The sequence below is a fragment of the Capricornis sumatraensis genome, chromosome 2 (assembly GCF_032405125.1).
Source record: "Capricornis sumatraensis isolate serow.1 chromosome 2, serow.2, whole genome shotgun sequence".
In the NCBI taxonomy this organism is placed as follows: Eukaryota; Metazoa; Chordata; class Mammalia; order Artiodactyla; family Bovidae; genus Capricornis; species Capricornis sumatraensis.
This window is the reverse complement of record NC_091070.1, coordinates 14,088,127-14,114,560: the sequence shown is the minus strand read 5'-3', so window position 1 is coordinate 14,114,560 and position 26,434 is coordinate 14,088,127. Positions and strand designations below refer to the sequence as shown.

Sequence of the window (26,434 nt, the reverse complement as noted above, 5' to 3'; positions counted from 1 at the left end):
TTACCAGTCTAATTTGCCTTAGTAGAATATACCTAGCGTATTAGGGTTGTTATTTTTTCCCCTGCTCTAATAAACCAACCTTCTAGATTAAGTGAAAACAGAAAAGGGCTTAAGACCAGCTTGAAAGCAAAGTGTAAGTTGCTCAGTCGTGTCCAACTCTTCACGACCCCATGGATTGTAGCCTGCCAGGTTTCTCTGTCCATGAAATTCTCCAGGCAATACTGGAGGGGGCAACCATTCCCTTCTCCAGGCGATCTTCCTGACCCAGGGATCGAACCCAGGTCTCCTGCACTGCAGGCAGATTCTTTACCGTCTACCTTAGTGAAAAATGGGCTTCCCTGAAAACTCAGTTGGTAAAGAATCCACCTGCAATGCAGTAGACGCTGGTTCGATTCCTGGGTCAGGAAGATCACCTGCAGAAGGGATGGGCTACCCACTCCAGTATTCTTGGGCTTCCCTGGTGGTTCAGCTGGTAAAGAATCCATCTGCAATGTGTGAGACCTGGATTTGATACCTAGGTTGGGAAGATCTCCTAGAGAAAGGAAAGGCTACCCACTCCAGTATTCTGGCCTGGAGAATTCCATGGACTGTATAGTCCGTGGGGTCACAAAGAGTCGGACAGGACTGAGCGACTTTCACTCTCTTTCACTTTAGTGAAAAACTGGGAAAATCAGAACATGGCAAGCCAAGTCTTGCTGAGTCTGTCTGTTGAACTTATCTCTGTCTCACTGTGGGCATGGGATCCTTCAGGAACAACCTGATCAAGAGTGCTGGAAACAGAGGCTCTCTTGAAATAATCAGCCAAGAGCAGTGAGCAGATCCCTTAGCCTGACGGGTCCCTCTGAGCCTGGAATGGCGCTGACGAGAGCGGCCAGCAAGCAGACACCTTACAAAGATGCTGCTGCTGAGTGAACTGTGTTCCTTGCCTGCCCCTTTCCAGAGCGCATCACAAAGCCTTCTTCCAAAGACCAATTTACGCCGCTGTAGAAAATCTGCAAGATATATTCTAACCCTCCAGCCTTTCTTGTGCACATACAAAACACACTGGTAAAATGCTTGTATATACTGTTTTTAAGCTGTTTTTCAGTTAACATATTGAGCATTTCTTCTGGTCACTGAAGAGATCTTAAAATGTGATATCGTTTATATAGTATCTTTATTACATAAAACAGCTTCATCGAACAAGCTCCTCTTGTTGGACAATGTTGATGTCCCAAGATTTATATTCTATTTCAAGCAGAGGCAGAACTACTAGGTAAGACAGTATTTTTTTTAAAAGAAATTCAAGCATGCTGTATTTTTTAAATGATTTAAAAAGATTTTCAATCAAAAAATCAGAAATACAGAAAAGCACAAATTAAAAAAAAACATCAATTATATTCCATCATCCATACTTTGGCAGACAAAGCCTTCCACTTTTTTAAAATATGTAAACAATCTGTACAGAATTAGACTACTATGCATGGTTTCATAACTGAATTTTCTCATTAAATACAAGTCTTTCCTCATGTCTCTACTTGTTCTTCCAAGATGTGAATTTTAATGGCTTTAGTTCTCCACTGTATGGTTATGTCATTTCCACAAGGAAATAAGCACCACAAAGCCAAGTGCTTTGTGGAAAAAATAGTGCACAAAAACCATTTACTGAATACATATATGAATTTAATCAACCAACTCCTGTCTCTGGAGTTTATTTCAAACTTTCACTATTATGTCTTTCCACAAAAATCTTACAGACAGCTCTAATTACCTCCTTAGACTCAACTAAAAGTGAAATTTACTGGGTCAGGCAGTACAGATTTTAAAACATAATTAAGATGACCATATAATTTGTCATCAAACCAGAACCCTTCTGAGAGGAAAACGAAACATCACTGAGGACTGCCCTGACCAAACTGGGATGTAGAATTCATTACAGGTTACATGATGCCAAAGTGAGCCTTAAGAGGTTATGGCAAGTTACATTCCCACCTGCAGAGTATTAGCGTGTCAATTTCCCCAGACCTAACATTCATGACTCTTGATAACACAGATATCCCAGATCACACTGAAGATCCTGGCATTTTTGATATAAAATAATAAAGAAAAGAAAAATCCTCCACTTGGTCTTTTCTCTTGGTTTCAGGTCCCTTTTGAGGGGTCTGGTTTCCTTTCCAGCTGTTGGCAAACCTTTACCATAGAGGCTGGATCATATCTGTTAGATTTTGTAAGCCATGTGGTCTGTGTTACAATTATTCAACTCTGTCATTTCAGCATGAGAGCAACCACAGATAACCTGTAAATGAATTAAGTGTGGCTGTGTTCCAATAAAACTTTATTTATGGACAAGAATTTCATGATTTTCATGCATCACTAATATTCTTCTTCTAATCCGCCCCCTCATTTAAAAATGCACACACTATTCATAGTTGTATGAAAACAGGAGGGGAGTTATAGTTTGTTGACTCCTGACTTAGAAAATTTCTGGTAGGCAACTAAAAATTCGGTGCGAGTCATTACCAGTTTATTCCCTTTTTCTTGAGTTGTGTAGTTTCCTGTGTCAAAGTGGAGTTGCATTACATACATCTTCAGCTACATGTTCCTCACAGAAGTAAATATACATAAAAACGAGAACTGAATTGTGCAAACAGTCCTGCTGAGCCCCCTCCACCTCCCGAAGGAGTCCACGGGCGCAGCCTAGAGGAAGCCTGGCTGGTGAGGGGCCTGCTGTCCTCTTGGCGGGCCTGTTTCTCACAGCGCCTGCATCTCACTCCATATGCAGTCTGAACACACATTGTTTGTGAAATACTGTCCCTGGCCTCGAGCCAACACCTTCATCTGACAATCCGCTGACTAAAGAACCACCTATTCAGATGCTGAAGGGCAAGTTGACTGCTGGATTTACTGAATGACATGCTGGTTTTCAGTGAGTCACATGTAATGCACACAGTGTTCATATAATGTATATTATGGAAAATTTTAGGGATTTTTTTTCTCGGTGGTAATTTTAATTATATAAAATTATCCTATTATGAACTAATTTTAGAACCCAGCTACACATAAAGGATGAATCTATTAATTTTTATTCCTGTAAAAAAAAACCCACCAAAGATTACAATATAAACTCAATTATTTAACACTCAAGAAAAAAAAAAGGGCAGGACAGAGGAGAAATCAAAGTTTGGCAAGTCGTGTCACAAGCAGCAGGTAACAAAGCAGCTTCTGGTCATCCACACAGATAAGCTGGGGTGTTTCTAAGAGTCTATGAATAATAAAATACTGGCAATATTATGTTCCTAGAAAGGGGCACTAAATTTCCATTACTGTTTGACACAGCAACATCCATCTAGGAAGATGGTAGTAAACATTATCTTCATTTTATGAATGAGGAAACTGAGGTCCAGAGAAACATAAGGTAACTTAAAGGCTCAGGATATACTGAGTAGTGGGGGTACACAGATTAAAACTCAGTGCTTCATGCATTTTCCATGCTGTCTATAATCCAACAACAACAACAAAAGTGACTAGAATGTCAAGGAATATTCTCTCCTGTGAGACAGCTACAAAGAACACTAAGGGCAGAAACAGCTACAGGGCTTCAATAGCATGAACAATACAGCAACTGAAAATAGGAAAAAACGAATCCCAGATACAGTCACCCTCAAACGCAGATACAGATCTTTAATTTAAAATTGAGTAAGTTTATTCACAGAGAAAACAGTTACAGAATACCCTTAGGATTTTTTTAGTCCAACAATTAAAATTGCATTTAAAAGCCAACGGAAGTGTTTACAGACCCAAAAGACATCTGGAGAAACTACTGTTCCTCTTTCCTTGGGTTTATGTGTGTTCACCTTTTAGGCAAGAGACACAGCTGGGATTAATCTCTTTCCTAGGAGATGTGATTTCCAGTTATGTGTACAGGATTCTTCTGTGAAGACCAGAGGAGTCCAAAGAATTCAACATTGATTGGAAGAATTAAGGTAAGACTAATGGTCGGTTCATGGAACCACAATTTTACCACAAATCCCTAGACAGGGTGGTGGAAGGAGAATAATGTTTCCCATCAACAAAACTTGAGGTATTTAAAGATTCCAGAGACATGGAAATGCACTTCTATCTTGCTCAAAGGTGATGGCGAGACTGAGAAGGCGCTTGTGGAAGGTCATACCTTCTTGGATTTCTCCGTACATTACTGCCAAAACCTAACCAGGACTGGACAATGTCAAACACTTCTCTGAACAAAGTGGCTAATCAGTTTCCTCTTCAGGATGGGTTCTAAGGCAACAGTGTGATCACTGATGAGTTTTTCCCTGCCTCTGTTTCTGGCCTGTCTTGGTGCTAACGTCGATAGCAATAAAAACAGCACAGCCATTTCCTGTAGAACCTGCCGGAGCACAAGAATGGGTTCTCCGAGTCTCAGCAGTCAGGGTTTAGCCTTGCTCGTTTGACTTGGCTATTGTCATCATCCAGATGGCAGGAACCTTCTGCGGTGATGTTTCTTTTATTCTCCTCCATGGGCTCCAAAGGGAAGTCCTGACCCATGGCCAGCACCTGCCGGACAGTCATGTTAACACGAGCAGTTTTCAAGTAGCTGGCGCACACCTGCCAGTCCTCCCCAGAACAGGGCTCTACCACCGAGTCTCTGGGGAGGTCAGCTGGGGGAGGCGTCCTGAGGCAGCCAGGCAGGCTTTCCCCTTCTGGACTGGGAAGGACCCTCGGGACTGCATGGTTCAACAGGCGGCTGAAACCTGACATTACCATGATGTCGCCACTGTGCATAAACATGGGGGTGGGGGCTTCGTCTCTTTTGAGGCCACCCAGGAGAAAGATGGCAGACTGTCCAAAGCTATGAAAAAGTAAAACAACACACAATAGTAAGTTTCTGTTATTAGCCACGGTTGGGAAAGTTAACTGCCAACTGCACTAGTTTTCTAATTTCAGCTTGATACTTATTGCTTCCAAATACTCCTGTGGGGATGGGGTGTGTGTGTGTGCTGTGTGGCTCATGGGGTCTTAATTCCCCAATCAGGGATCGAGATTAGGCCCATGGCAATGAAAGCACCAGGTCCTAACCAGTGGACTGCCAGGGAAGCCCCAATCCTCCTTTTTAAAGTGCGCTAAGATCTTTCTTCTCTGGTTTTTGTTTGTGAGTGACTAGTCCATGGTCTGCTACTTAAACCTATTAGAGACCACAGAACTGCTGTAAAATAGAGTTTGAAGCAATTAAACAAGCAAATAAAAAGTTATTTGGGTTCTTTACTAGATATTTATCATTTCTGTTCATTTTAAAGATAAGGCAGTTAAGAAGGTTCTGTTCAGGCACTTTCCTCTGGAGATACAGGTGCAGCACTTTGCAAAAATATAAACTTACATTCAGGGAGACAAGCAGAGTAAACTACTCGGGCTTCTGTGCTTTCTCCTCTATTTCAGAAAGATCGCTCCCTTGGCCTTATGGCCTTTACCACTCATCTATTCCACAGACACTCACAATACCTCTCATTACAAAAGACAGAATCCATGCATCTTAAACAGAAATAATAATTTTAACTTGGTCATTACCCAAAAGGTCGATGTTAATTTTACTTATGGTACATTGCTAAGATGCCCATAAGTGATATCGAGTTCACCCATTTAAAAAATTTAACACTTTTATTTATTTAAGCTTAAAAATGCTTTATAAAAAAGGAATGAAATGACAAAAACTAATTCAAAATCCCTAGACCCAACTCACCTGAATGACAGCAGGGGTCTGGAGTGATCTAGTTCAGATCTGTCTACATGGATCCCCAGTGTGGAGTCTAATCGGTAGTAATTCAGGATACCTGCTTCAGCTTGGAAACCCTGAAATCCACAGGCAGCAGCTACTTGCTCTGAGAGGAAAGCCAGGTCAGAAGGGAAAGGTGTATAATGATCTGCTGAGTATCTCTTTGATAAAAGCAGGGAAAATAAGAAAAATAAACAATGATCTCAGGAAAAGAGGAAACTGTGGCATAAGATTAAAATCATCTAATTTACACGCAGTATACTGACTGACTGATTCACAATGTTGTGTCAGTTTCTGCTGTACAGCAAAGTGATTCAGCTATACCTATGTGTACTTCTTTCTTACATTCTTTTCCATTGCGGTTTATCACAAGATACTGAATATAGTGCCCTGTGCTGTCCAGGACCTTGTTGTTGGTTTATCCATTCTATATACAAGAGCTTGCACCCGCTACCCCCAAACTCCCATTCCCTCCTTCCCCACCCCCTCCCCCTCAGCAATCATAAGTCTGCTCCCTACTACATGTAATATTAATACAGCCCTTAAAAGTTTTATTGAAGTATAGTTGATTTACAACATTATATTAGTTTCAGATATACAACACAGTGATTCAAAACTTTTACAGATTATACTCCATTTGTAGTTATTATGAAGTGTTGGCTGTATTCCCTGTGTTGCACAATATATCCTTGTAGCCTATTTCTTTTATACATAAAGCTTTTTAAACACAAAAGTAGAAGTTTGTCTTCTTAATAGCCACACATTTTTGAAGCATCCAGCAATCCGATACGCAGCCAATTCAAAACACCGAGCATCTACGATATGGTAGGCACTGCGCTACGCAATGACAGACCCGGCAAATTCACCCGGCACGGGGTCAACTGTACAGAGCAATCACACCTCTCTCTGAGAGCCGCTCAGTCATGTCTGACTCTGCAACCCCACAGATTATACAGTCCCTGGACACAGTACTGGAGTGGGTAGCCTTTTCCTTCTCCAGGGGATCTTCCCAACTGAGGGATGAAACCCAGGTCCCCCGCATTGCAGGCGGATTCTTTACCAGTTGAGCCACCAGGGAAGCCCAAGAATACTGGAGTGGGTAGCCTATCCCTTCTCCAGGGGATCTTCCCAAACTAGGGATTGATCCCAGGTCTCCCACATTGCAGGTGGATTCTTTACCAGCTGAACCACAAGGGAAACGCAAGAATACTGGAGTGGGTAGGCTATCCCTTCTCCTGCAGATGTTCCCAACCCAGGAATCGAACTGGAGTCTCCTGTATTGCAGGCGGATTCCTTATCAGCTGAGCTACCAGGGAAGCCCACTCTAATCCCAAACATGAGAGTTCTCTTAGGGTAAAAAGGCAACTCAGAACTCTGTCACTGCCAAGAGGTGCCTATGGAAACATGCCAACTAAATGTAATGTATCCTGGTTGGGATCCTGGGACAGAAGGCAGAAAGTGTATCAATTAAGAACTAGTCTACAACATAGCTTCCTGTGATTTCATTGGTCAATCTGATGGGCTGACACGCTCAAAACATTTAAACTGACTTACACTGTGGTCAGTGCTTCCCTGGTGGCTCAGAGGTTAAAGCGTCTGCCTCCAATGTGGGAGACCCGGGTTCAATCCCTGGGTCGGGAAGATCCCCTGGAGAAGGAAATGGCAACCCACTCCAGTACTCTTGCCTGGAGAATCCCATGGACTAAGGAGCCTGGTGGGCTGCAGTCCATAGGGTCACAAAAAGTTGGACACGACTGAGTGACTTTACTTACTTATTTACACTGTGGTCAAGTCAGGACCTTAAAATGGAAGTAATTTTCAGCACTTACCTTCCTGAACTGCCTCTATTTTTTGTACCTAAGGGTCACAACTCTTAAAGGCCAGAACACTCCATACAAAACACACATTGATTTCTGAGAACAAGGCAGTAGCCGAGTCTGAGGACTACATAAGCCAGCAGCATCCAACACTCTTCCTTGGTCTGATGCTCCTCTCTCAGTCCTCCTGTTATTCAATCAACCTCAGATCTGATTAGAAAAATCAGACTTTTCTGAAAAGTCTCTGATGGATGGCCAAACCTCTTCAGTTAGAATCTGTTTTACTTTTTTCTTCTCTTTTTTCCTGTACTACAAATAAGAGCTCCTATTTAATTTCTCAAAATTATGAGTGTAGTTAGAGAAGGTTTTCTCTACCATTTTTCAGTCCTTCACAGAGACTAACGACTGACAGCACCGGATTGCCTCTGCTGTAACCGAACAGTCAGCCTTTAGGCTTTTATCCCGACTGAATTCCCTGTGCACTGCTCTTGCTTCTTAACTCTCCTCCACTTTTCTCTGATGAACCATTCAGTGTTTTGACTCTTTTCACACCATGCTTTTCTTAGTAAGTGAGGCTAACTTTGAGGTCCTTGGGAAATAACAGTATCTACAATAAAACTAGCACCTTAAAAACCAATAAGCTAACATTTATTGTGTTAATGAATTTAACTGTTTAGAACAGTCAGGCACTAGTGTAAACACTATAAAGGCATTAATCATTTAATCCTCACAATCGTCTTGTGAGGTTAGACACTAGCCATATTGAAGGCAGGATTCAAATCCAGGCTGTCTAACCAGAAGAAAACCACATGGCCATTTCCCCAAATCCAGATGTCTGGTTTTCCATTAAAGCTGTATCACTGAAAATAAGGCTTATGTCATGAATAGTTCTGAGCAACATTTATTACTATTCTGAGTAGTTAATACATTTATTAATAGCTGGATTGACTGAAACTATAGAGCTTTTAAAAAGTCACTGGTCAGTAGGAAGATGGTTCATGCCAATTTGATTCAGTTTATCCTCAGAGTTAAGTCCTTTTGGTGGCAAACACCTGAGAGAAGTGGCACTGAGATGTCAGTGATAAAGGAGGCATTTTCTGAAGCGCACGGGTCAGGAAAGAAAGAAAACATGGAACTTTAACTGTAGACATTCTTTCCCATCTCTCCCCTGCACAGACCTTATGTAACAGTCAAAGGAATCTAGATCTTGAAAGTTCTTTGTGAGTTGATGGGAGAGAACACTGTAAGTACATGGAGCTTCTTTCACCCCAGGCACACATTATGTAGAAAATAAATAATCAACAAACACTAAATAACAATGGAACTAAAGATTATAATTGAAAACTCCTCATGAATACAGGAAAGAAAAATCTATATCCCTGAAACCTCCCCAGAGAAAGCATCAATGAGTTCTGATGAAATAATATAATCTGAGAGCACAAGAAAAAGTACTTTTCTCTTGATAAATTATTTATTCTTCTTCAGATTCTGTATCAAAAGGATTTTAAAGGAGGGAATATATTAAAGAAACCCTCCCACAAATGGATAATCTGATACTCTAAGCTTGGCCAGAAAGAAGTCAAACTATGTGGGCCCAAGAAGCATAAAAAATGAAAATCAATGGCATTAGCAAGAAAATCTGAATACCTTATTGTCCCAGTTATAATGGTAGCCAAGGGTCACCCAGCGTAGTTTCTCTAGCAAACTTCGGGGTCTCCGTTTATTCACTTCTTTACACCTGCAAAATTGGAGACAAAAGATGCTTTATTCATTGCAAATGGCAGCAACAGCATGTTGCATGGATCCTGGAGTCTAAATTTGGTATCTATATAAGCAGTTAGCCAAGATCTCCTCAGGGGAAATTAGAACAGATAAATGAGTTGACCAAGAATATAATACTACCAAAAATATGGTAGCATTTCTAATTTCTAATCCTTGGTTCTAAATCCTCTGCTGAATGGGATCAATTTTAAAGGGTGAGTCTCCAGAATATCAATAATGATAAAATGACAACAGAAATGTCTTTACCTGTCCACGGGAAATGGGACAAAAAGAGTCCTATGGATAATTGAAAATTTGGCTAATGGATCATTTACAATTTAGTAGGCTGAAAGCAGGACATGATTAATTACAGCTATCATTACATCTAGAATGATGGTGGCTTCCCAGAACTGCAGTTTTAGGGGAAAAATTTTGGCAAAATATAGTATACAATCAAAAATTACTGGTTTAACATACCTTCTTTAACCCCACAAAACAACTTAAAACCTGAGGCTTAGCTAACAATTAATGGCCACTTTAAACGATTTGGTTTCTAACATTACCTTATTTAAACCACAAGAGGTTTCTATAAAATGGAGGTGTCCTTTCTGTAATTATAATCTAGTCTAATCAAATCTATGGGGTTAACTACCCTTTTTTTTTTTAGCCATGCAGCATCGCTTGCAGCATGTTAGTTCCCTGACCAGGGACTGAACCTGGGCCCTCAGCAGGGGAAGCATGGAGTCCTAACCACTGCACCATCAGGGAATTTCTTAACTACTCTTTTTCTAAAGAAGCCTGCTTGTTTGATTTACCTCTAAATATCTAAAAATACAAGAATGCTAGGCCTAATCATTTTAGTTTCCTATATAATTTACATCATTAATCAATCTTCTTTTTTCAATCTAAGAACCACTGCTCTTTAAAGCAGAAAAGATTGGACTGCTTTAAGGAGTTTATATTTTAATAGGAGATGACAGATAAATATAAGAAGAAATGAGGGGAAAATTTAAGGTTGTATAGAATCTAGCACTAAAATGGATAGCACAAGACCACCAGACTCAGAAGAAGGAAAGTTCAAAGTCAACAGTCTCATCAGTTAAGCCTTCATGGTAAAGTTGGGGAGTTGAGTATGGCATTGAAGAATGGCCGGCATTTAAACAAGAAGTGATGTAGTAGGCAATATAGGGAGAGCGTGAGCAGAAGCATTTATTGCAGGCTCACAGTGTAAGTGGCACTCATCTTGAGGTCTGATAGCTTACAGGGTAGATGCTGTCTGTCCTCAAAGAGTTTACATTCTAAGGACATTGTAACACAGACATACACCAAGACCAGTGTGTGCTTATTCGCTCAGCTGTGTCTCTGTGACCTCATGGACTGCAGCCTGCCAGGCTCCTCTGTCCGTGGGGATTCTCCAGGCAAGAACACTAGAATGGCTTGCCATGCCCTCCTCCAGGGGATCTTCCCAACCCAGGGATCAAATCCAGGTCTCCAGCACTGCAGGCGTATTCTTTACCAACTGAGCCACCAGGGAACTAACTTACTTAGCACAATTGTGAAGAAGAGAGGCCCAGCAGGTCCCACATCTATCCTTTGAAAAGACTGTATCAGGTTGGCCTTTGGCCAAGCTCACCGTCCCTATGGTGTCTCTATGAACATTACAGTTTCTGCTGAACACATGCCTTCATTCTGGGAGTCTGAATTTTGGTACCTGACAGGCAGAGATTGCCTATGTACCATCCTCCAGTAAAAATCTGGGCACTGGGCTTCTTCAAACCATGCTGATGCTGCTGATCCAGGGACCACACTTTGAGAAACACTATTCTAGTCAAACACACACACAATTTTATTTCTCTCAATAAGAGATAATTTTATTCTTGACAAAGAACCCCAAACCAGACTGATCTGTACAAATAAAGGTAACAAGGCAGCTCTGAAAATTTGATGGCGTTTTAGACATTTGAGGTGCCACCAATAAACTGCTTTTCATCTTACTGTTCTTCAAGAACAGGGCATACATTATTATAACCAACACACAGTTTCTGGCCTTAAGCATGGAGATATAGCTTGTAACGTGAACTTTAAAAATTTTTGTTTTTCTAGGAAACCAAAAAGAACATCTCTTTCTACCTTAACTGTATCACTATAGAAGAGGCTTTGGGTTTCGTCCTATATGAATATTATAGAGGGGCACCAGTCCAGGGTGCAAAAGCAGCCAAAGAGCCATACTTTCACAGGCATTAACTCCAGTTCTTGTAACAGAAAGGGAAAGAAAAAGCTTAAAATCTGCTTAGTAAAAGATTAATTCTGAGTGTGCCATTTTGAGAAAATGTGTATATGTGTGTTTATATAATGTAGGTATGAAATTCTATCCCTTATTTCATATCCTGTTTTGAAAACCTGACATCTATTCTTGCTTTTGTATAGGATTTCTGGAAGGAAAGTAGCAACAATTGCTGTAACAACTGCCTTCAAGATGTGAGAGCAAGACTGGCCTGTGCTAGCCATTTCTTTTTTTGGTAGGGACTCTAAAAGACCCAGGGACTCTTCTGGTCCCCATGGGCCTCCTGGGTAATAAAGATTCCAAAAACTTCATTTGAACATTGTGAATAGTATAAGGCTCAAACCAGGTTTCACATGCTCCCAGATCTTTTTCAGGCAGAAAATACTGAGGGGTTAATGAATGGAAGGGTGGGCGGTTCTTTTTTTAAGCCTGACTTGTCCAAAAGAAGCCAAGAAGGGTTACTGGCAATGGAGCTGCTTATCCATCCGAAGGAACGCAGGGAATGTTGCCATCTAACCTAACTTTAAATCTTCACCCAATTATCCAGAAGAAGGTTTTCAAGCAGGTATGACCCTAATTATTGGTGCTCACTGCAAACAGAAACGTGTTGCCCCTTCAGGCAGTAGCCAGCAGATGATGGATGGGCAGAGCTTGCACCTTCTCCTCTGCTGAATGCCCACTCAGCACTGTGCTCAGTTTCTGTCAGGGGAAAACCTTTATGTAAGTGTTAGCATTTCTCTCAGCAATCTCGTTCTACAGCACTGCTTTCAACTGAACCCAAACTGTGTGGAAATGAACTCCTGTCCTGCTTGCCCACTCTCCACGCAGTGGGTAAGCACTGATGTTTTTTCTTTCTTGCCTCGAGGGACATGAGTGAACCAAGTTCTCACTTAGGACAGAAATCTGGAAGTTGCTTATGATAGAAAACCTTCAATATCCTATTACAGGTTATTGCTTCTTCAATCATTTTAAAGATTTAGGGATTGTGTCTTGCACCACTCTGAATATTTCCCTCCACAACCACAGCTTTCGGTCCTTCTTCCTTTCCTAGTCTCTCACTTTCATTAAACCTAAAGTTGCATCTCAGGTCCCTAGAACTCCAGTTTTTCACTATTTGAGTGCTTCCAGTTTTGTTTCTCTTAACCTGAATCTCTCAGTGAGCCAGAGCAAATGGACGTCCAATTCTACGGTAACGCCCTTTGGCTATCTTGTAAATGTTATCTCATCTTCCACTTTCTGTTCTAAACCTTCACCATTTGTGTCAAGTGCTCAGTCCTGCCCCTACTCCCTTCCAGGACAAAGAGCATACAGAGGCCCACTCAAAGGATCCAGTCAATGATTTCACCTTCCCTCTCCTACACCTCTATACCGTTTGAAGTCCTTACTCTGTCCTTCCTTCCTGGTCTCAGCAGTGGTTTTCTTTCTTTCCATTAAGGCCAGTTCTCACCTACACTGTCTCCCATTTCCCTGATGTAGCCTCTGAGGCCTTTCTCCATTATCATCTTTCCTCTCATATTTCCAACCTTCCTTTTTATTTGTTTCTTCCTCTTGATCCTGTAAAAAATGTTCAACATTTCCACAAACTTAAGAAAAAAACAACAAAAAACACTTTTCACCCAACCTCTTACTCAGGCACCCTAAGTCCTGCCTCTCTCTGTCTGCTCAATAGCTCTCCTTCTCTTCGTGATTAAATCATTCCAAAGGACTCAATATCAGCTGCCCCCACCCTCTCTTCTCACTGAGATCTCACTTTTGCTTACACTCTACAAAAACGAGTTTAGTTTCAATGATACCATTTAATCATCAAATCCTGAGCCTTGGTCCTTGTCTTATTTTGGAAACATTTTCCTACCCTGGCTCCTAATAGTAATTTTTTTCACCCAGACCTGATGCTTCCTAGGCCCAGCTGCCTTCTCTCTCTCTGTTTTTCATAAACAACCAACCAACCAAACAAAAAGCCACATCACTCCCACTGCTTTATGATGAGGGTCTTCCTGTGTAACTCCCATATCCCTCTGTCTCTCACTTGACTCCTGAACTTTGCTCAGTTCTCCATTTCCAAAGGCAGAGACATCTCCATGTGGATACTCCACAGGCGTTTCAAAAACAATAAGCCCCAAACTACACTAAGGATTATCTTTGCTCACTTTCCTCTTCCTCCCATCTTTTTTCCATTAAAAACCTCAGTATATAATGTTCCAATGAACATAGAGGTGCAGATACATTTCTGGGGTAGTGACTTTGTTTCCTTGTTTCTATATACTTAGAAGGTGAATTGCTGGATCACACAGGAGTTCTATTTTTAATTTTTGAGAAATTGCTACACTGTTTTGGAGAATTAAATAACCACCATTATTTACAGTAGACAAGACATGGAAACAACCTAAGTTGCTTTCTTTCTTCTGCCTTTCCAATGACAGATGAATGGATAAAGAAACTGTGATACCCACACAGTAGGGTATTATTCAGCCATTAAAAAGGGAAATCTTGTCATTTGTGACAACATGGATAAAACTGGATGGCATTATGCTAACTGGAATAAGTCAGAGAAAGACAAATACTGCATGATCACAGTTCTATGTGGAATCTAAAAAAATCGTGATACAGAACAGACTGGTGGTTGCCAGAGGTGGTGGTGGGGCAGGGGTGGGTGTGTATGAAACGGGTAAAGGTAGTCAAAAGATAAAAACCTGTCACTGGAAGAGAGGTTCTGGAGGTGTAAAGTATAGCCTGTGTGCTCAGTCATAGCGACTCTTGCGGTCCCATGGATTGTAGCCCACCGGCTCCTCTGCCCATGGAATTTTTCAGGCAAGAATACTGGAGTGGGAAAATGAAAAAAAAGAATACTGGAGTGGGTAGCCACTCTTTTCTCCAGGAGATTTTCCTGACTCAGGGATGAAACCCACGTCTCTTGTGTCTCTTGCACTGGCAGGCAAGGATTCTTTACCACTAGCGCCACCTGGGAAGCCCAATGCACAGCGTAGTGATTATAGTTTATACTGTATGGTATATTTGAAAGTAGTTGAGAATAGAAATGTTTTTAAAACAAGAAAAAGAAATTGTAATGATGTGAGGTAACTGATGTTAATGAAGTTTACTGTGATGATCATTTGAAATTATACATGTATCAGATCATTATGTTGTACACCTTGGATAACACAATGTTATATGTCAATTATATCTCAATAAATCTGGAATGACCCCCACTTTGCCCAAACTTAATCTACCTGCCACTTAGAAATCTGTGTTTAATCCTTAACTACTTTTCTGTCAGTGTTCATAGTCTTCTGCTTACCAAGTCCTACAGAAAATGTCTCTACTAGGCCTGCATTATCTTTTGCATGCATTAGTAAGCTAAATTCTTAATTGTGCTTTCTGCAATGATTAAATTTGCAGTCCATTTTCTGCACTGCCACAAAAATTCTCTGAAGTGAAAAATCTATTACTAATTTCGAATTCCCCATTCACAAGGATAAAGTCCACATTTTCTTATTGTGAAAAAAATTCGTATTTTATGGCAAGACAAGAAAAATTTAAACATTAAAAAAATTTCTTTGCCTTTAAGCTCCCTCTCTCCCCCTTACTATGCACTGTGTATCTGTACTATGCATTGATCAAACCTCCCCCATTGGCAGAAATACCTGCTCATACAAAGAGCAACATTCTCCCAGCATCAGTAAGATAACTCCTTAAAAGATACTGTTCCTTTCTGATCTTATAAAGGGATGCTTAGAAACAGACTCTGTAAACTATCAATAGTCCATCATTTCATACACAGCTCTCTGTCTCAGAACACTTATGCAACTGTGCCTTGACTTCTAACAGCTGAATAGTTCTTGGAGCTTTCTCACATGCTATTCCCAGGTTAATAGTCCTCAGCTTGGTTCAAATAACATATTTCCATCTCCTTCTTAGATCAATTACTTTTTCATCAACACTATATGGCACGGAAACCCCCTTATAACCTGGTCCTAACCTTTCTCGTTTTGTCTCCAAGCATTTCCTACAAGGAGCCCTACTTTCCCACTTTTCATGGCTATGTTTCTGACCATGCAATTTTCTGAGATGCTCTCTCCTCTCCTACTCGACTCTTGATTTTTCTAATTTGCTTTTTCACACAGAGTTTAAACACGTCTTCAGGGAAGTCTTTATCCTGGACTCAGTCTCTCACTCCTCTACAGTGCTCACACAGGACTTTGCAACTTCCTCTATTAAAGCATACGGTTTTAGTCCTGTAAATATGAAAGTTCCTGAATTCCTCCTTAAATAGTCTCTTCCTCAAAGGCAGGGGCTGAGTTTTAATCTTCATATCTATGCTAGCACCAAGTATTTCCTAAAGCATAAATATACATTACTTAATAAATGAATGAAAATAAGATAGAAAGATACTATATACAGTCTTTAATCAATCATTCTCAAGTTTAGCATTATACTTTTACTGGGCTAGCAGAGAAGCTAACAATTTACTTAAAATTAATATTTACTCAGCACCTTCTAATACATATAAAGAACTGTGGTTGGCACCAAGGCTACAAAATTTTCACGGTCTGCAGGGTGCGGCAGGGCAGACAGTGGGAGGAGGAGGGGCAGATGCCAGGATTCACTATGATACATGCTACAACAGCATCATAAACAAAGTCTTAAAGAAGAAGAAAGGGCAAGGGATTAATTCTGTTTCCGTACTGAAATTATCAATGGAAAAAAGCCTTCACATACACTGAATACAAAAATGGATACAAAGCACTGCATAAGCTAACTTATGAAATAAAGCAAAGTTGTTTTATTTAAATGTAGATTTTCCCTTTGTCCTATTGTTTGAAGTTATTTTTGAATAGATAATATATTCAAAAAATTCAAAAGGTATAAAAAAGTATCCATTAACCAATTAATTCTACAAATATTTATTTAGTAACTACCATGCACTGAAGAATAAAAACACTGGCAAAGGGATAAAGAAGGGAAATGGGGGTGGGGGGGTGGTGTGCTATTTTTAACCAAATAAGGGAATCATCTCACAAGATGGTATCAGAACAAAGACCAACAGGAAGCAATCCACTGATTAGTCATCTAGGAAAGAGCTTTCTAGGTAAAAGGAACAGTTTGTACAAAGAATCTGGGCACGTCTAAAGTGTATAAGAAACAGAATGAAGGCCAGGACTCCTGGGGAATAAATGAAAAGAACAGGAGCTAAGGTGGGAGAGTCAGATTATGTAGGCCTTACGGCCTTGATAAAGACGTTTATTTTGTTCTAAGTGTGATGGGATTGTACACAAAGAATCTGACTGGTCTTTGTCCCTGGTTCTTTAGAGCAAGCTTTTAAATCCTTGGAATTTCTGGAAGGGATAGGAATATCTGTTATTCACTGTGGACCATAAGACCACACCCGAGTTTATGCTAAGGCGATGACTCAGGACGTGGGTCTGTCAAGCTAGAAAGTGGTATTAGGCAGGGAGACCGAGTTCAATCATGATCGAATCAATCATGCTCAAGTGGCGAAACTCCAGTTAGAACTGTGAACGCTAGGCCTCGGGGGAGCTTCCTGTGAGCGCCACATGTCCTGATTCCCTGGGAAGAGGACACGGACACTCTGCGTTCAGGATCCTTCCAGACATCTCTCTGTAGTCTCCTCACTGGATGGCCCTGATCTGTACTTTTTATAATAAAATTATAATCATAAGTGTAATGCTTTCTTGAGTTTTGTGAATTGTTCTATTGAGTGAAGGGAGATCACGGGCACCAAGACATCATGGGAACTTCCCTGAATCTGTACCCAGTTGGTCAGAAGTGTGCACAGACTGTGGGTCTCCCAAACTCGGAGGTGGTGTCTGAAGTGAGGGGACTTTGGCTGAGGACCACGCCTTTAACTTGTGGTATCTGTGTTGACTCTGGATGATGTGTATCAGAATCGAACTGCAGTACTGCAGGTAAGAACTATAAGAGATGTGACATGATTTCAATACTCTGTGTCAAAAACAGACTGGAGAGAGACAAGAGCAGACACAGGGAGACGGGTTAGGAGGCCACTGCAGTTAAGTGATGGTGGCTTTAGACCGCGTGCATGTGATGGAGATACTGAGGAATGACTTTATTCATTACGACTGTCGATGCTGCTGTATTTGCTGGAGGGCTGGAGTTGGGATTTCTCAATGGCTGGATGGTGCCTGATTCTACTACTGGGGTCTGTCATGTTTGATCTGATCTGCTGTTGACACTCAGGTTGTGTCTCATCCCCTCCCCTCCATTATAAAGCATGCTATAATAAAGCTGCTTACAGAGAGACACACAGGTGACAGACAGGTTGTTTCTCATTCCCCCCCATCCCAAGCAATGCTGCAATAAAGATGCTTACGCCCAACTACTGGACTCTTTGTATCAGGATCTCTAGGTACACTATTCACTGACAACAAACTAAACAAAACATAAAATCGGGGTGCCCTAATTTTGCAGGTCAGGAAGCGAGTTAGAACTGGACATGGGACAACAGACTGGTTCCAAATAGCAAAAGGAGTATGTCAAGGCTGTATATTGTCACCCTGCTTATTTCACTTCTATGCAGAGTACATCATGAGAAATGCTGGGCTGGAAGAAGCACAAGCTGGAATCAAGATTGCCGGGAGAAATATCAATAACCTCAGATATGCAGATGACACCACCCTTATGGCAGAAAGTGAAGAGGAACTAAAAAGCCTCTTGATGAAAGTGAAAGAGGAGAGTGAAAAAGTTGGCTTAAAGCTCAACATTCAGAAAACAAAGAACATGACATCTGGTCCCATCACTCCATGGGAAATAGATGGGGAAACAGTGGAAACAGTGTCAGACTTTATTTTTTTGGGCTCCCAAATCACTGCAGATGGTGATTGCAGCCATGAAATTAAAAGATGCTTACTCCGTGGAAGAAGTTATGACCAACCGAGACAGCATACTCAAAAGAGAGACATTACTTTGCCAACAAAGGTCCACCTAGTCAAGGCTATGGTTTTTCCAGTGGTCATGTATGGATGTGAGAGTTGGACTGTGAAGAAAGCTGAGCGCCGAAGAATTGATGCTTTTGAACTGTGGTGTTGGAGAAGACTCTTGAGAGTCCCTTGGACTGCAAGGAGATCCAACCAGTCCATTCTGAAGGAGATCAGCCCTGGGCGTTCTTTGGAAGGAATGATGCTAAAGCTGAAACTCCAGTACTTTGGCCACCTCATGCGAGGAGTTGACTCATTGGAAAAGACTCTGATGCTGGGAAGGATTGGGGGCAGGAGGAGAAGGGGACGACAGAGGATGAGATGGCTGGATGGCATCACTGACTCGATGGACAGGAGTCTGAGTGAACTCCGGGAGTTGGTGATGGACAGGGAGGCCTGGTGTGCTGCAATTCATGGGGCTGCAAAGAGTTGGGACACGAGTGAGTGACTGAACTGAACTGGATTTTGTGAACACGTCTATTTTTGGTTATATGTTCCAAATATTTCATTTTCTACTTAAAAGTTTCTTCTGCCCCGACCACAGAAACCCAGAAAGTTAAAATTGAAAGGATTCTTAGAGGTCCTCTAATTCAGTGGTTCTTACTGTGAATGTAACGGTAGATAACCAAAATCTCTAGGGAAATCTTTATGAACCACAGACCCTCTCTCTTTCTGACACGCTCTGGGAAAGTGGGAGAACCAGCATGTACTGTCTAGGTGACTTTCACCATGATTCAGCCACCCTGAATGGCTTATCCAGTCCAATCCCTCTGTTTCCCAGATGAGGAAACTGAAACATCTATCCTATAGGGACAGAAGGAAAAGAAGGAAAAGCAGGCCCTAACTGATTTTCAGGGCTGGAAGCAATGTCTGAGTATATCAATTTCTCCCAACCCTTGATAACAGAAGGTATAACCATCACATTTTGTATTTTTTCTAATTTATTAGACCAAAAAAAAGATATCTCACCATTGTTTACAGGATGATTTATTACAGAGGTTCATCTGAGCTATCTTGGGAGATGGCATTTCAAGAGAATCATTTGTTAGAAACAAAACAAAGCAAAAAAATCAATTTTTTGAAAACAGAGGCTGGTTTAGTAAACAAACTCTAAGCTCTCTAATTTCACTCAGCCAGGATCTTCCCTTGCTGCTGCTGCTGCTGCTGCTAAGTCGCTTCAGTTGTGTCCAACTCTGTGTGACCCCACAGACGGCAGCCAATCAGGCTCCGCCATTCCTGGGATTCTCCAGGCAAGAACACTGGAGTGGGTTGCCATTTCCTTCTCCAATGCGTGAAAGTGAAAGTGAAGTCGCTCAGTCGTGTCCAACTCTTTGCAACCCCATGGCCTGCAGCCTTCCAGGCTCCTCCGTCCATGGGATTTTCCAGGCAAGAGTGCTGGAGTGGGGTGCCATTGCCTTCTCCTTACTTGCTCTCAATTCTACAGAAGACATATTTAATAACAGGATTTTCCTCACTGCTTTTGCTTGTAACATAACCTACAGACCAAGAGGATTTTAAAGGGAAAACCAATGTACTTTATTGTTATTTTCCTTTCAGCTTAAGAAAATCATCTATTTCCCTGTTAGAATTACATGACATAGTTTCTGAAAACTGTATCATTAAACAATTAATATGACATAGTTTCTGAAAATTAAGTCCAAACAACACACACAAAACTGATACAAAGATTTTAACAGGCTGTTCTAAGGAATTCTCACATATTATCTTGTTTAATCCTAACACTATTACATGAGGAAAAGACTATTACTACGAGGCATAGAAAGGTTAAACTGCTAAAAGTCAACAAAGCCAGTAACTGGCAGAGCCAGGATTGGAACCCAGGCAATCAGACTCTCGAACCAATGCTTTACATCACTATCCTTGGCCCTGACCAACCTTTCTAGTGTTCATCTCTTGTCAATCCTATTCAGGACTTCTGAGAAGCATCTTCCATCATTCACCTTCAATCTAGCCACTTATTTGACCATACTCATTATCTTACAAACTCTTACACCTCTTTCCTGCCCGGAAGAATTATTTCTTCCTCTGATTCCCCACAGCATTCTCATAAATACCCATTCTAACACTTTCTGTACTTTCCAAATTGTATTTAATTACATGTGCACAGGTCTCTGTCCATGACTAACCTACAACTCCTTGAAGGCAGGAACTGCGTCTTTTCTGTCTTGAATCTCTAACACTTAAGCACAGAATCCGACACAGCAGAAACTCAACAGACATTTGTTGAATAAACACATGAATGTATAACTTCTGTGCTCCTGTAACACGGAACAAGTTACTCTGCCTTTGTTAAGGCTGGTCTCTCTACCTAACTGTTTCTGAAGATTCATTTCAAATGGATAGAGAAAAAAAAGAGGATAATGGGCCCAATTAAAAAATCATTTTTCCTTCTTTGACAGCTCTTCCTGCCTGGAAGAATTATCTCTTTCTCTGATTCCCCACAGCATTCTAATGAACACCCATTCTAACACTTTCTGAGCTCTATTATCTTATTCCTGTTGATACTGAGTTCCTGCCATAGACTACGCACTCCTGAGTGCCGAGACAGTGTCTTGTTTGTCTTTGTACTGAGTATCTCCAATGCTTAGCATCATGTCTGGCACACAACTGACCCTCAAAAAATATCTGTAGAATAAATGAAAGCTGAAACAACATTAAGGTACAAAGACTAGTTTTCATGAAGAACAGCTGGCCACCGTTAGACAGATAGTAATACTGACTTCATCCAGGAGAGCAGAAGAGCTTTTAGTGTTATTCTCTTCAGGATACTATAAGGCTTCAAAGGAACTCTCTTCAAGCAGAAAAAAGGGTGAAGCTGAATAAAAATGGATTATCTAATGATTAACGAGGATGAACGCATTATCTAAGCTATGATAAGCTAATCTTTAAAATGGATCTCAATTTACTATAACTGTCAAAGCGTCTGTCCAAATGTTCCTGAGGTAAAGAATAAAACTGTGCTGTATTTGAGTGGACATTAGAGAAAAAAAAAAGCAGGTCAGTTCCTCTCATTGAACTACTATAGAGTAGTTCCTTTAAAGACCTGTGATGACCTGAGCTGAATACTAATGGTTTACTGTGACTGGTATGGCTTACCTTAGAAACTCCTTGCTCTGCTCCCATAAATCCTGGGTCTCTTCTTTAGTCATATGCTTGTCCAGGTTACATACATTAGGTTTCCGGGAATATAACTTAAGGCACTGCTTTACCCAGTGCCACTGGTAACCTGGGAGGAAGGGGTTTGAGATAAAAATAAATCCTATACAGAGATGAACGAGAGAAAAAGAAGAGGAGGAAATTCTCCATCAGTTAATCAGATCATTTATTTTTGTTGACATCCTTATATCCCCTACTTTATTATTTATTCCACACCTTCTTTTGCTAATGCTTCCACACATAAACATAAGTTTTCATTCCTGCACTCCAGTTTTAGAGGAAGGTGCATTTCTTCAAGTTAATAAAAAGCTGTTGTGATGATGGTCACCAGACATCTATCACTATGCAATTATCTCTGGCTTTTTGGGTTATTCTCAAGAGAAACAAGTACTACACAATTATTAATTGTGTTACCCCGAAGCAAACTTCAGAACTAAAACTGCCAAGTCACCCTTCAAATTTCACCAAGTACCGTTCACAGAGGTGGAGGCTGCTTCCCGTAGCTACTCTGACATCTCAGTGCTGCCTTTTTGCCTTTTCTAATATCTGGCTAATTATTATTTTTTAAATATTAAATTATCTCAGTTAAAACAACTGTTGTGATTTCTGCTTCTTTTGAACTTTGACTACTGTAACAGGGAAGAAAGACGGTATGGACATCTGTCCAGTTGCAAATACCTAGCCATCGCTCCTCTGTAAAAGAGGGGTAACAATGCTAACTGGAATCATGTGCATAGTTAACGATTCACTCATCAACATTCAACAAACAAACACTGTATGGAATTTCTTAAGAATTAGAGACAGATGAACAGAAGGGACCCCTCTTCCTCTAAAATTCAGGACAGGAATGAACACTCACTTAGAAGTGTGGAGGTCACTTTTGCATTTCACATATAAGTCAAATTCTCCAAATAACTTAAGAAAGATAGACCTGTTGATATTTTTTGGGGAAAAAAAGATATGAGAAAATTTTCCAATAAATGACTGTTATCACCACTACTTTACAAAATAAGACTATTATAATACTCCCAAAGATATCACATTAAACGAAGAATACTTCCGATCTAATTCAGGTTTGAACAGTGACAGGAAATTGAATACTTTTATAGGCAGTTGGTTCCAGACAACTGCTGTCTTCCTTTTATGGAATTAAAATTTGCCTAATTTTATTTTTTCATGCATTGGTCTTAGGTCCTGACACACACAGCAACCCCAAATCAGTTTTCAGTTCTTCTTGATAAACGCCTCTAACTACGTAGCTAACATTTACTGAGCATTAACTATGTGCCAGAAAAGGACCTAACTACTTTACATGGATGCTCACATTGAATCCTATCCTTATAAAGTGGGGACTATCTTTAGACACATTTTACATATGAAGAAACTGAGGCCAAGAGAGATTAAGAAACTTGCTCAAGATCACAGTATGAAGCGGTGGAGCCAGGACATGAACCCACAGTCTGGTGTCAGACCCTAATCCCCAGTATGCACTGCTCTCCACCCGTTTCTATGCAGGATGATGTTTGCTGTTATCATGGTCCCCTGAAGTCGACCCTACCCAAGGCTCAGTCTCTGGTCTTCAGACCCATCACCTTCCTGCTCCCTTTTGTAAGGACAGCTTGTGGTTTACTCAGGTTCCTTTAGAATATGCAGCATCCTGAAGTAAACATGATCCTTCTGATCAAGTCAGAGTAAGGTGAGACTCGTTTCCCATGTTTTGGACATTGTACTTGTATTAAATGCAGCTTATATGATGGCAGGAAAGACAGAATAAAGTCTTTAAGGACATGAGGTACCAACTCAAATGATGTGGCTTAAGTGTGAAATCCTAGAAAACTTCAAATACCAAGTAGAGGCATACCTCACAGATACTTTGACTTTTAAACCACTGCAATAAAGCGAGTTATTGCAAGTCACAAGATTTTTTGTTTCCCAGTGCAAATAAAATTTACACTATACTGTATTCTATTTATGGAATAGCATTGTGTCTAAAAACCAAAGAACACACTTTAATTAAAAATTTATTTGAATTATATAAAACAATGCTGAAAAACACTAACCATCATCTGAGCCTTTAGTGAGCTGTAACCTTTTTGCTGGTGGAGGGGTCTGAAATATTATGAGACTCACCAAAATGTGACAGAAACACAAAGCGAGCAAATGCTGTTGGAAAAATGGTGCCAAAAGACTTGCTTAAGCCGGGGTTGCCACAAAACTTCAGTTTGTAAAAATGTAAAACTATCCGTGAAGCACAATAAAATGGGGTATGCCTATATTCCAACATGCACAGCAGAAAACCAAACTGGGGCTGGTAACTTTCAGTCTGAGCAATCCGCTAAACATGGCCATGAACACAGGAGCGAGGCCTGAAAGGTAAAGGGCCCCTCCAGGAATAAAAGCAGCAGAAAACACTCCTGGTGACAAATGCCCGTTTATCCAGATGCCAGACAAGCAATGCTTTCGTATGTAAAAGCCTCCACTCAGCTGTTTCCTTTGTGACTTCAGACACAAAAGTGCATGTGCCCTTTTATGGAAGCGTGAAAGTTGTTACCTCTTCCAATGATAGCAACATATACCCTTCAGTGGTCATAATGTATTAATAGCTGTAACACAGACCTGGCTCTTGGAACAACAAAAACTAAACTTTTAAAGGAATTTCTCTTGCTTTTGACCTGCATTTGAAATCACAAGTGCAATGTTAACTTTATGTCTTCGAGGTACAGAATGGAGATATAAGATCATCTGGCCAAATAAGGCATTATATATTTTCTAAATGGTTCATGATAATTAGTCAACAATGGCCCCATGAGCCTAGAAAAAAGGTTAATAACGGTACCCACTTTTCATTATTATCTTAATTTCTCTACCTGACATCACTGAAATTCAAAAATCTAGATTATTTCGCCTTATAGGACTTTTGATTTCATTAACTGTAGTTTTCTATTCAAAAATTCAGTCTTGATAATAGCAACAGCTTTTAAGTTGTTACATCATTTGTGAATGTAGGGATTTTGTGACTGGAGTGAACACGATGAGTTACTCTATCAATTCAAAGTGCTCCTTCTGTTCAGAGCTGTGGCAGGGAGCCCAGAGTCACTGTTCTCATCTTTAATTTGCACCTGGTTTGTCACTTCCTGCACTATAAGGCAGGCATTACTGACTTCTATTCTAGCCTATGGAGATGCCAAATAAATGGACATCTTGGACAAGGAAGAATTCAGGAGGGGTTTGGGAGCAGAACATTTGTACATTTAATTTTCTTCTTTGTCTATTTACTCCTTCTCCAAACCTAGACAGATTTTGATTGAGTAATTTCTGCCTTCTGAGCTCAACTGAACTCACCAGGATAGCCTTGGAGTCCGTGGGCTTGCCACTTGCTGACCGGCTGAAGTCCTGCTCTGAGTGCATCGTGGTCACTGACTGAGCACAAATTTAGCTGGGATTTGACCACCTGGCAGGAAGCAAACAGAAGTCAGCAGGCTAAAGCTATTTCACAGGTTAACTGTGAGAATCTCAAACCCTTAAAGGCATTTCTGATGTGGGGCAGTTAGGAGTCCTAAGTTTGGAGTCCTGAGTCAAGCCTGAATCTTCACTGGAAGGAATGATGCTGAAGGTGAAGCTCCAATACTTTGGCCGCCTGATGCCAAGAGTCGACTCAAGGGGGCAGCAGAGGATGAGATGGTTAGTCGCATCACTGACTCAATGGACAAGAATTTGAGCAAACTCCAGATAGTGGAGGACAGAGGAGCCTAGCATGCTGCAGACCATGTGGCTGCAAAGAGTTGGACACGACTTGGCGACTGAACAACAACAACAAACTTAGTTCCACCATTTACTTGATTTAAGTCTTAGATAAGTTACTTAACATCTTAGATCCTCAGTTTCCTCATCTATGTACTAACAAACTTGAAGTTGTTATGAGGAGCTGACCTACTTTGGCCTTTAACACGATCTTCTCCTACGATACCACACCATTGTGATTTTTTGTAAGATTCTAAATTATCAAAGGTGTTTGGTATATAGACTACCTTTGGTTAGGACCAACAATAATGCTTCTGAGGAACTTGAACACGGTGTTTAAACAGGGCTTTGAGGAACACCAGGCTGCAGTGCCCTAATCAGAAAAAAATCTTTCAATAAAACACTAGGAATTTTGTTTACTAAAAGCACCACAGTTGCTCTCTTTTAGATGGAACTTCTAACCGAAACTCGTAACTTTTTACCTTTGTTAATTACTTATAAATTAAGCTTAAGGGACCTATTGAAGGTTTCCTGGCATTTAAGAATATGAATATCTTAAGAGACTTCCCTAGTGGTCCAGTTGTTAAAGAGTCCGCCTGCCAATGCAGGGGACATAGGTTCAATTGCTGGTCCGGGAAGATTCCACATGTCACGAGGTAACTAAGTCCCTGAGCCACAACTACTGAGACCATCGAGACCATCGCTTCCGAGCGCGCCGCTCCTCTCTCCCTACCTTGGGGGCACCAGGTCCCGTACCGCGGGCTGCGTGGGACACCGAGAAGTCGATGACCCCTTCCAGGTCTGCGGTTCCGGGGCGGCTCTGCCGGTAAAAGCGGAAAAGCTTCCGAAACGCGTCCTCCCCAGGCTCCACCGCCAGTGTCGCCACGGAGCCCACTGCCGCCGCCATCTTCCCCATCTCGCTGTCAAGCCTCCCCTGACCCGGAAGCTGATTTCC

General features: G+C 41.0%; 1 protein-coding gene across 1 annotated transcript; it reads right to left on the bottom strand.

Moving 5' to 3' along the window:
* Positions 1 to 3,779: 3,779 nt before the first annotated feature.
* Positions 3,780 to 26,395, bottom strand: ALKBH1 (alkB homolog 1, histone H2A dioxygenase). The gene is made up of 6 exons (XM_068965887.1): positions 26,213 to 26,395; positions 25,081 to 25,189; positions 21,679 to 21,841; positions 9,211 to 9,301; positions 5,714 to 5,907; positions 3,780 to 4,828 (listed from the first exon to the last, which is right to left on the bottom strand). Exons 1-6 carry the CDS (start codon positions 26,393 to 26,395, stop codon positions 4,399 to 4,401), a joined length of 1,170 nt encoding a protein of 389 aa, XP_068821988.1. The 3' UTR covers positions 3,780 to 4,398.
* Between the last annotated feature and the right edge of the window lie 39 nt (positions 26,396 to 26,434).

Excerpts from the sequence above, each read along its gene's own strand:
- ALKBH1 (XM_068965887.1), bottom strand. The coding sequence starts at position 26,395 with ATGGGGAAGATGGCGGCGGCAGTGGGCTCCGTGGCGACACTGGCGGTG. Across the intron at positions 25,190-26,212 it reads CGGGACCTGGTGCCCCCAAG|GTGGTCAAATCCCAGCTAAA; the intron begins GTAGGGAGAGAG and ends GCTTCCTGCCAG. Across the intron at positions 9,302-21,678 it reads CAGAGCAAGGAGTTTCTAAG|GTGTAAAGAAGTGAATAAAC; the intron begins GTAAGCCATACC and ends CCAATTTTGCAG.